Source organism: Halichoeres trimaculatus, unplaced genomic scaffold (assembly GCF_033239565.1).
Source record: "Halichoeres trimaculatus isolate MK-OKI-2021-1 unplaced genomic scaffold, fHalTri1.1 fHalTri1_scaffold_5, whole genome shotgun sequence".
Lineage (NCBI taxonomy): Eukaryota > Metazoa > Chordata > Actinopteri > Labriformes > Labridae > Halichoeres > Halichoeres trimaculatus.
In genome coordinates, this window is record NW_027437183.1 from 31,587,929 (window position 1) to 31,599,507 (window position 11,579).

At 39.1% G+C, this 11,579-nt stretch overlaps 1 protein-coding gene across 1 annotated transcript; it reads right to left on the reverse strand.

Annotated features, from left to right (window-relative positions):
- Window positions 1-1,639: 1,639 nt before the first annotated feature.
- Window positions 1,640-7,631, reverse strand: tm2d2 (TM2 domain containing 2). Its single transcript, XM_074671353.1, has 4 exons — window positions 7,251-7,631; window positions 4,322-4,409; window positions 4,128-4,243; window positions 1,640-2,777 (listed from the first exon to the last, which is right to left on the reverse strand). Exons 1-4 carry the CDS (start codon window positions 7,514-7,516, stop codon window positions 2,564-2,566), a joined length of 684 nt encoding a protein of 227 aa, XP_074527454.1. The 5' UTR covers window positions 7,517-7,631; the 3' UTR covers window positions 1,640-2,563.
- Window positions 7,632-11,579: the final 3,948 nt, after the last annotated feature.

The window sequence follows — 11,579 nt, forward strand, 5'->3', positions numbered from 1 at the left end:
TTTTAGTGTAACCCAAAATCAAAATGCACATTGCTGACTTTAAGCTGTTCCTTTGTCACATTTCAGCAGTTGAACGTTCCTACTGATCTACACATTAAATAAGAATTAGAAGCATAAAAACTTTCATGAACTTGTGTGAAATGGCCATTATAAAATACATCTTTCATTATATTAAGCATTCAATCAATGATCCAGGCTGTATCTTTAAAAAGAGAAGACACTTAATCAGAGGCTTTTATTCAAGCCGCCACGGCTGTGTACAGTGAAAAACAAACTTAAGACACATTTAACTGCTCCTCAGACTTACAAAGGAGAGATTTGGGTTTTAATACAGAGGGAATACAGATACAATATAATAATACAGATGTAAAATGAAACAGTTTTTATCTCATCTCTCAAACAAGCCAAGGAAAGTTGTGTGTGAAGGAAGCAGACGAGACCGTTTTGTCCCCTGAATCTTCAAACTTCAAATAAATAACAACCTGGAACAATAAATAAAATCACTGCCTTTAGAGATCCTTTAAGAAAGATCAATACTATTACCATTATATTACACATTTTAAAAAAAACTGCTTTTGTATTGTGAATATGGGATATTTTCAAAGCTGGATTCAAAACAGCGATAAACAGAAGTAATTACATTCAGAAAAAAGGAAAGAAATAAAAAACAACACGTCCTGACAGATGAGTGAGACAGGACAGGGGTTTGTGAATCAAACAGAATCTACTTTTTACAGTAAAGAGTTTTCATCCAGCCTGTCATCAAGTCTTCTACTTTCTTTATGACCTCAGAGGCGTTTTTTCATCCTGATGAAAGTCTGAGGAGGTAATGAGCCTGTCCTGAAACCTGCCTCTGAGCGAGCACGAAAACCTTCAGTTCAGGTCAAGATGAAAAGTTTAGTGTAGTGGAGGATGAAGACTTCACTGTTTAATGAGAGCTGTGCCTGAAGCTGGAGGAAATAAAGACTAAGATTTGTTTTGGAGACTTTCATGTTCCTTTAGCCTCGGTACAGGTGAGCAGAGAGGACAGCGGAGAGTCAGAGGAGGCCTGTTTGGTAATCTGAATAAGAGGAGCTGTCATAAGTGTTGCCTTCAGGAAAACTGCAGACTGTCTTTACAATCAGCTCTCGTAGTTAAACTAGAGAAGAAAACTCCTGAAGCAACGTGACGTATTCAAGCAGTGACTGCAGCCTAACTTAAAGGTCAGATTTATGCTATTTATCACCTTGGACTTTTCTCCCAAGATATGTTTAGTCCACAGAAGCTTCAAGTAAAGGAAGCTCTATCAGCATCTATCATCTACAGATGTTTAAAAATGTACCATATAAACAAAATTTGACTTGACTTGACTTGCAAACTCACTTGAAGAATTTAGGGGAAAAAAAACGTGTTAACCTTTTTGGGCTTCCTGCATTATCACCTTTACTATCTTGAACAATTCTTGGAGAAATATCCAATAAAAACTTCTTAAGAAATACATCAAAGATTTTTTTTTGTTATATGCTGTGAAACCAGGCAGAGATAGGTGGAAAAGCAGAAACAGCGTATTTATGGTTTTATAATCCTGAGGTTTTTTTTAGAAAGGAAAACTCAGTCGACCTTAACAGAATCCGGTCTTTTAGGAGATCTTGCCAGTGTTTTTATCTGCACGGCATTACAGCTACACACCTCTGGATAAGAAAAAGAAAAACAGCAAAACATCAAAGCACTCTGATGCAAATGTAATCCCTATTTACATTAAGTCCAAATCCACTTTCATACGTTGAAAACGTCAGATACAGTGATGCTAGGAATGACATTTTAGCAGAAACACAGTCTTAGCTGCAATTCTGTGTATACGCTGACAGCTGAGCTACCTTATAAACAGATTTATGGATACATTTTATGACTGTATGTGACACTGCATGAGCATATAATTTAAAATTAACGTGCACTGACCACATCTCCTCAAGCATCAGCACGAAGCTGTGTTTGGTTTACCTGAAGTGATCTCACACTGTAAAGCAGGTGTCACCAAAACAGCTTCTCTTCTCTGTCACTCTTCTATCTGCTTTTGTGGTCACGTCTGGAGAGAAGTGATGTAATTATGTGGATTTTACACTTTAATCATGAACATGTTTGAGATTAACAGAGTAGCTATGATGACAGTCAATTGGGAGACTGAAAGCATATGTTTATGATAAATTCTGGGCTGAACCAGGATAAGTGTAGCAGGCATACATCAACCAGCAGCCCATGTAGACATAGTCTGTCTTTAACAGCAACAATAAACCATTATTTGTTTGTTGGCACTTACAGTTCAAAGTTACCATTAAAGAAAAGATAGAAAGCCACTACAGTCCTCTTGGGGAAAACAGGAAGTAGGCCAGTCTTTATAATGCATTCTCAAAGCAGGAAATCTCCTGTGATTAAATAAGAAACCCTCCAGGAGTCCTCCACTTAGCACAGCAGGAGTGAGATCACCTTGAAACAGCCCGGCATACAGACTCGTAGCTTCCCTTCAGTGCTCAGTGCTCCTGGACTGAGAGGCTGACCTGAGTCCTCGGTCCCCCTCTGCTGTCGGTCAGTAGTAGGTGCACCAGTTGCTGTAATCGCTGGGCATCAGGCCACCGGTGATGAGTAGGATCAAGTCAACGAACCACCAGATCCCCAGACCTCCTAACGTTAATAACTTCCCAACTGCAGTTCCAGTGTGACCCAGACAAAAACGGTCGACGCCAAAACACCCGAGGAAGAAGGAGTACAGCAATGTGGTGATGAAATAGTGCCCAGTGTATCTGTGTGAATAAAAAGCAAAGGATTATCTTTAAGAGCAGTTTTATGTCACCTGTAACAGAAACAACTGAGCAAAAAGATAAAATTCACTTCACTTCAATTTTTTATATTGGAAATTATAGTTATCCTGGTTTTTGGCTGGCAGCTATCTAATATTAAGATTGACATGTAATAAAAAATCATCTACAGGTGCATCACAAAAATTAGAACATCCATGTAAACTCATTTTCTTCTCATTATTTCATGTAAAGACATTTCATTTATTTTATTTTCCTTGAACTAAAATGAAAACTTTCTAAGATTTTCTGCTTGAATCATGATTACAACTTATACCTCCTAAATATTAGATATATTAATCTTAAATCTCAATATTTTCTGAGATCAATCAAAAAAGGATTTAAAACGCAGGGACGTCAAACTTCTAAAAAGTTAATTTATACACTCAACATTTGGTGGGGGCTCCTTTATCACATTCAGCCTGTTGCACTGCTGGGGTGATAATGAAGCTGATTTATAGGTAATTTTGGATCATATGTTTTCATGCTCCTCTTTTTGATGGGGTTAATATCATAAAGCTAACTGTCTAAATCAAGCACAGTAGTAAATGATCAACAATTTGGTTGTAGTTTTGGTGCTGTGGGCAGGAGCCAAGTCCTGCTGAGAAATGAAATCATCATCTCTATAAAGCTTGTCAGCAGAAGGAAGCATAAAGTGCTCTAAACGTCTACATTGGACCAACAGCAGCAGATGACATGGTAACCCAAACCATCACTGACTGTGGAAACATTACCCCTGACTTCAAGCAGCTTGGATTCTGAGCCTGTCCGCTCTTCCTCCACTTTCCTGAAGCTCTCCTAAGTTCTTCAATACATTTTTTCTTGGTAATCCCCTCAAAGCCATTCCTTGTTCTTCTTTTCCTCCCACAGTTATCCCTTTCAGCCGACTTTCTATTAATATAATCCCCTCATGGAGGGTGCAGATGATTTTCTTCTTGAGAAATATGAAGTCGGCAGTCTTCCCCATGGTTGTGGTTGTGTGTACTCAACAAGATGTAGTGGCAAAAAGCATTTTAGTATTAATAGTGGTTAATTTATGTTTGAAATGAAATTTACCTTGAGCTGTGTTTTTTGGAACATTTTTAAACTGTGTATCACACATCATAACTCTGATCTCCTGACAGGTATCACAGAAAAACAGTTTACTGGTGATGAATGAAGCACTTCTTCTCTTTAGTGAATACTGCTCTCTAGTGGATTTGTCCTGTTACTGCTGGTTTTAATCTCTGGATCATGTTAAGGTTACAATTTTCATACATATAAATACATTATTGTAACCAGTGTGGTGTCTCTTACTTGATGCATGGCACGTTTCCTCTGAGGAATTCTCGCGGTCCAGCACACTCTATGTCATCCAGGGCAGTGCAGATCACCGGTGTGTGGTTCACTTCTTTCTTAGTCTGGCCACCCCACTAAACAAAAAACACTTGAGTTAAAAGCTGGGTGATTGGTTGCATTAATATCACTGTAAATAAGAAAAATAAACGTACCCCAACACAACCATGGCCCATCTCCAAGTAGGCACTGTTGTTGCCTGCATGGTCCACTGGGTCCTGACAGAAGATGAACTCCTCAGGTCTTCATCGTACATAGAGGAAAAAAATAGAAAAACATACTTAGACTTAAGAAGAAGAAGAAGAAGAAGCAAAAGAAGTATCATATGCTGAAACTGAGAAAATCCAACTCTCATTTCTCATCTTATGCCAGCAATACTTCATGAGCTGGGTCAAGTTCATGTGTACCCTTCAACAACACTCTGTTCAGGAGACAAACTGCAGAAAATCCCAAGTAGATGTTCACCTATTTGGTTAGACGCGGGATTTTAATTTCACAACAGTTCAGCATGACATTTAAAGTTGTGAAAAAAAAATCATTGGTTTATAAGTCTGGACTGCAGGTCAGTCAGTCAAAGTTCAGACTCTTTAACAACAGAGCCATGCTGTTTTTTTTATTGTACAGACAGAGGTTCTACCAAATCTTGGAATAAGCAAAGCTTTGGTGGTCAGGAGGTGTCCGCCGATTTGAAAAGGCAACAACACCAATGCAAAAGCCACAACACAATGGAAGTAGGTGCACTTTTGTACTTGCTTTTAAATTCATGTTGTAGTTTTTGCAAGTACTCTGACACCTACAGGCCACAATGCCTTTCCTGAAATGAGTCTTTTAGATACTTGCACCTTTTTTAAAACTAAATATATTTCCACCCATGTTTCTTTGATTCTGAAATTTGCAGAGTGTTTTAAATTATTTTAAGATCCAATGTTTGTTTTGAAGGATCAAAAAGGTGGACATGCACTGAAAATCTTTCTACCTGTTTACAAAACCTTTGGCTCAGCATTACTGGTACCTTGAGAAATACAGATTACTTATGTCAGGTGAACTAATGCACCTCAATACCATTATAGATGCTGGATTTTGACCTCTGTGCTGGTTAAGAAACTGGGTGCCAACTCTCCTGTTGAGACTTTGGAGGATAAAAAAGATTCAACATGGACAGACTATGAGGCAATTCTACCCTCTGCCTTAGTTCATCATATAGAGCATACATCCACAGACGGTGGTAATTCTGAAAATGGATCTTCTTGAGTTCTAATTTTGCAGTTTGTGAATGAAACCCAGATTCATTGCAATTATTCAGCATTTTTCTGTCTACTGTTGCCTTCTTTTCAGGTGTGTTTTTCTTCAGAGAGGTACAGCCATGCTTATCTTTTATTCAGAAGGATCCAGCTGCTCTTCGATGTCCTTTCATGCCTGCTAATGTTATTAACATGCTGCCAGTTTGCCTAATAATAGTGGCATTTCTTCGCTCATAACTGTTTCCATGTACTTGCATCACATTAAATCCAAAGTTTCAGAATTGTTTTTTTCTTGTCTATTCTAGAGGATTTCTAATTTCAAGCATTTTTCATAAAGGTAGCAGTTAACACCAGGAGTATTGTCTGTAGCAATCTGACCTGACGATGAATTCAGCATGCTACAGTCAGAATTGGACTCATCTGACTTGATTTTTGGTAAATTACACTCTTGCAGACCTGCCAACACTACCGATTTGGTGAGGAGTCTCATGCTTTTTCACCCTTCCTCCTGCAGTACTCCTGACTTGATCCTCCTATGTTTTAGGCTGATCCTTTAGACTCCAATATTTTTTTCAGGTCAAGACATTAGGAAAACATCAATTCCCTTTCCTGTTGTTGGTTTGATCTAAAAGACTGCATGAAATCCTTCTGACTGCAGGTTACAGACACACACACAGGTAGCTTTGTAATATCTACCGCTGAAGAGTTGATCAGAGCATCAGCCCTTTTTATAAAAAAACATGTTAACATGATGAGTCATGAGTTATACTTTGGCACCTGTTAAAAAGTTTATTCGGCCTATGATTTAGCCCTGTTCTCTCTGTACAACATAAGTTCTGACAAGCTTTAACACAGCATTCTCTAATAATCATCAGGAGAATTAAGAGCTGTGTGACTCATTAAAGTGAGAAGCTAACTGTGACGATCACCATATCACAGGTTTAAGTTAGCCAGGTGATAAATTCTAGCTAATAATTTTAGGTAGAGATGGAAAGAAAAATCTCTTCTTCAGAAAGAGCAGAAAACACCACAGGCTAATAATATAAGACAGAGGTTTTCTGACTCTAAATGGATGCTTCAAGTAAGTTGTGTATTCAAAACTTAACTGAATAAAAGAACTATGATAGTTTCAACATCCAAATATGGTGTGACAACCACATTTAATATTATATACACTATTAACAATAGAATCTAGATCATTGTGGTTAGGAAAAAAACATGTGACATTATCAGATCAATGTAGTTAGTGTGATAAACATTATTTCCATTTGAGATGTGGTGGAGCAGAGGGCTATGACGATATCTAAAAAAAAGTTTTTTCTAAAAGACTGTTCTTAATGTTTTTTTTATTATTATTATTTTGACATGTATGGGGAGGAGTGATGGTGATGATCATCAGGCAGATGCTGAAGAAGCAGTTTAACATGAAAAGCCTTAAAGTGGTTGTAGTGATGTGGCTAATGATGGTTTAAGTTTAACTAATAATATTTCAGGGTACTAAGTTATATTTTTGTCAGTTTATCTTGGTTTTCGTAATGAAACATAATAAAGTGATGCACTAAAAAGGAGGAAAAAAACATTTTCTTGCGCATTCGTTTATTTCATTTACAGAGCAGTTGTCATATGTGAAAGGGGTAACGGCTGATTTTCGGATAGCCCTAAAATCTCCATATTTTCACACTGTAATGTTATCAGGTATGATATAGTGGCGTAAAATGACAGATTAATGATTTCGAAGTGAACATTATTGACAGTTAATCAGGTAGCACAGCAGCTGTGCTAAGTTAGCATTAGCTAGCATGCTAACGACATCATCCTAACCACGCTACAGTATGATACTCACAAATAGCTGCAGAGGACGACTGGAGAGGGTGGTCTGTACACATAGATCTCTGTATGATTCATACCGTCCACAGGTATGTCGTATGTCACCGTTTCTGGCGGCTGTTCGCTGAAAGGGAGAGATGTAGCTCCTTGACCAGGAGATGTAGACGGTGTTTCCATGGTCGTTGAGTTTTGAGAGTGAATTCCATCCAGACATTGTAACAGAATCACCGTCAGGAGAAGCAGGAACTGTCCGCACAACAGAATATAACTCATGGAAATCATTGTTCCCGTAAAAGGATTACTTAAACCTCGAAGAAAACACAGTCATGGTTCACAACAGGGAACAAGTGTTTACCATCACAGCTACATATAACGTCATCATCAAGCGCCTGAGGTGCTTGGTACGGCGAGCCGGAAGGTGCGCAGCAGATTTCTATTTGAGAATCGCTACATCATAGAAAATCATACTTAAAAGTGTTTCGTTATCTAAAAACTGTATTGATATTATTTTTTATTTACTGGAGCAATAAGAAAACATGCATCCACACATTGATTTATCCTCCCATCAAATAGGATTGCTACTCATTCAGCCCTGTGAGGAACTTATTTAATGATCTTGGGGTCTCTCTTTTATATATTTCCCTTTCTGTAACCCACAATTTAAAATCAGATTACCAGTGCCAAAACCTGTTATTAATAGCTGTTATTTCTCAGTATTTGTGGATTACCCAGACAATCTGACGACAGCAAAGTCTCTAAGCGTTAAATTGCAAAGTTTAGCAGAGAGGAGATCTGTGTTTTTCTCTGCTGAAATCATATTGGATATAATTTGTGTTTTTTGGTGGTGGACACTGGAGCTGGACTGAAAAAAGGACATCATCGCAAAAGAAAGCTAAACAGCAAGTTGTTAGAGCATGAGTTAAACTGTATGTGATAATGTTTATTCCAACCCACATGAAGCAGTTATAGGCCACTGCAGTGGTCCGTTCAAACTTGAGAGTCTATCAGTAAAACAAAGAGCCAGGTTACATTTATCCTGCTTGATCAATTTGGAGTCGGTAGATGAGCACTAGTAGGACATAAGGATTCACTAACGTGACACATTATGTCTCAGAGCACCGGTCTGTGAGTAACACTATAGTCTGCTCATCTTCTGGACACAAAACCACACTATAAAGTTTGACTGTTGTCCCATTTTACATAACAGCTCGATGTAACTACAAATAATTACATTACCTTGTGGCTTTGCATCCTGGGGAAAGTTGTCTTGAACAAAGTGGTGTTTATAAAAAGAAAGATTTATCCTCATTTTATCACAAGCTTTTCCAGATCTTCCTTATAGCCTCTAATCGGCTACAAGGAAGATAATCCAAAATGTCGGAGGTGGTGAAAAAAATACACAAAAATGGCAGCTGTCAATCATGGTTAAACATGACGTGACATGAAACCTTGTTTTTAACCTCTTATAACTAATGAAAACAAAACTTTTCAGAAAAAAAGAGGACTTGAAAACAAGGCAGCCAAATTATATCATCAAATTGTCACAACAATCTGACGGAGGAAACATTTCTACCAGGTGTATCAATTTTTAAAAGTTTGACCACGTCCCATCTGGAATGACTGGAGAGCAGGATTTTTTGACCTATACTGCAGCCAGCCAACTGGGGGGGGACAGTTTTTGTGGTGACCTCACTTCAAGTCAAGCATGATGATTTCCTTTTTTTTTTTTTAAGTCTATTGTTTATACCTACCTGCGACTTAGAATTAGCACGTAATACAACCCAACTTTAAAGACGAACTAACAAAAGGACCATATGTGAGGCAAAGATTGTTCAATAGATTTATGTTTGAATTACAACAGCCAAGTATTCATAGTAGTATCTTTTTTGACCCCTCTGTGTGAACTCCTTTTATTTGGAAGCAGAATTTATGATATTTACATGACAAACTTCTGTCAGGAATCAGTCAATAAGCTGTGAGAAATTTTCTGAATTGGTAAATGTCTTCGTTTAGCAAGCTAGGCATGAATTCAAATTAACCACAGTTCATTCCTTTGTTTCCGTAATTGGAATCAAATGCTTTGTGCACCAAAGGGAGTCAGTCCTCAGTCAAGATGCAGATAAGCTAAGACTTAATGAGACCTGTGTCATTTCCGTTCGAAAAGCAGCCTTTAGTCCGTAGGTGAGGGAGCAGACCACATGCAGCAGGAGCACTTCAGCAGTCACATGCCACAGATTCAGTCCATGTGTTACTCCCTCTGACTGCAGTCCTCTTTAGCTCTTTCCTCTGTATTCTTCTGGTCTGTTTTCGGTAAGATCAGCAAATCAGGAGAGAAATACTTCAAGCCACCGCCGCTCACCAAAGGAACAGTAGACATGATAGGAGAGGTGAAGCAATCCCTGCCGTGGACACTCGAGTAGGCTCTGAATTCCGCACCGGACTGCACAGGTGGGGCGAGGTATGGGGCCGAAGCTGCAGTGAAGCTTGAGTAGGGGTACAAGAGGAGGCCTTCAAACTGTGAAAGGCTTACCAGGTCCTGTTAACAGGGAAACGGATAAAGACAGTGATCAGCTGTTGACTAGAAGGGATATGCTCACAGATGGATCTCTCAATGCTGCAGACTGACAGAGAGTTACAGAGAGTATTTTATCTTAGATGCCCTTTCTTTATCATGATTAAGAATAAAATAAAAAATGAAATAAAAACTTGGCATTTTTAGACTAATAAATATAAAAATTGAAAGCTTTAGACACTGAATACTCTAGCATGTTGGACATTTAATGATTTTTTTTGTATACCTTGTAAGCATTTGTAAGATATGTTCTTGAAACTGTTTTTTTGTGTTATGGCTGAAATACACCAGATGTGTCTCCAGTTTGTCTCCGCTCCATTACAGCACAGGATCAGAAAGGTTTCCATTCAAGTCAATCTGCCAACTTACACTGGATCCGCTCCTTTGCGGCTTGGGTGTGTGGCTGGTCTGGCAAGTCGCAGCTAATACCCAGCCATCTAATTTCTGCTGGATGCTTGAGCTGTGACGGGTTAATTCACCATAAATGTGAGTGCTGCACAGAAACTAGTTAAAAACACCCCATGATTTTTCAAAAAAAACAAACCGTGTCAAAGACCAGATCTGATTTAGCTTGACCACAACAACAAACCTACATAATGAGCAGAGTCATACCAGGAGTAACGGGTTTGAGGTTTTGCAGCCCAACATGAATAGAGACTTATCAATGGAGTGAGAAGCATGGGGACTCCTTGGTCTGTGACTCCAGCTGTCTGTCTGTCAGTCATGCAGTTTGCCGGACTGAACACACAGCATGTGCGAACTGGTGAATGCAGTCAACATAAACGGGCAGTCCCTTCAACGATCTCTGCCCCTACTGAAATTCTGACCTTTTAATACCCTACACTCCTACTTTTACCCTGAGAAAACAATTTAAAGCATCATCAGTCAGAGCTTTGAATTGATCCGCCTGAGTAAATGAGGTCAGCTGGTTCAGTGCTATTGTTTAGCTCACTTCCTAAAACTTGCTTTGTCCAAGAACCTTTCATTATTTTATTGAAGTATCTGAAGAAGCTGAAATATCTTTCACAGTGCTGGAATTTAAAATTTTCTCACAGCCACCCTGATTGATTCCTTTTAGGTTGTTGATGATTTTATGGCAAACATCAAAGTTCTTGTTTCAACTTTAGGAAATGAAGCAAAAGTGGATTCTGACTGTATGATCTGTTACCAGTCTCTGTGGTATGACCTCCTTATGAGAACGGTTGAAGTCTTTCTCTGATTAGGATCTAAAAAGTGTTTTCCTGTGTCACCTGTGTACCTGTATCAGAGGGTGGTGTGGAAGGCTGATGGGAAACCCAGGCGTCCTCATAGGTGCAGTCAGGCTCAGTCCACACAACACGGCTTTGTCAACTGAAGAACAGCTGTTCCAGGAGCTGACTTGAGCAGCCTGAAGAAGACCTGTGGGGGGTCCACTCTGATCCTGCAGAGGTCTGTGTGAGTCCACTGGATAAACACAGCTCTGAGGAAAACCGCTGTACAGTTTGAGATATTGGTCCTGTGCTGAGTCTCGTGGCTCGCAGCAACCCGCTGAATTAGTTAGTGATGGAGAGCCATGGCTGTTTCTGGTCTCTGTCTTTGTACTGGACTGCCTCTCTGACAGGGAAAGCTTTGGCTTTGGTCTTCTGTCCTGCTCAGGACCATCTTCAACATCCTTGTCTTTGTCGACGACACTTTCATGAGGATCTAAAAAATGAAGGTTATGTTGTTGACTTGCAGAGTGGTATAGACAGAATGAGTAACATAGAGTAAGAGGTTCCCAAACTATTCAACCCC

Excerpts from the sequence above, each read along its gene's own strand:
- tm2d2 (XM_074671353.1), bottom strand. The coding sequence starts at position 7,516 with ATGATTTCCATGAGTTATATTCTGTTGTGCGGACAGTTCCTGCTTCTC. Across the intron at positions 4,410-7,250 it reads GTCGTCCTCTGCAGCTATTT|ACCTGAGGAGTTCATCTTCT; the intron begins GTGAGTATCATA and ends TGTACGATGAAG. Across the intron at positions 2,778-4,127 it reads GGAAACGTGCCATGCATCAA|ATACACTGGGCACTATTTCA; the intron begins GTAAGAGACACC and ends TTATTCACACAG.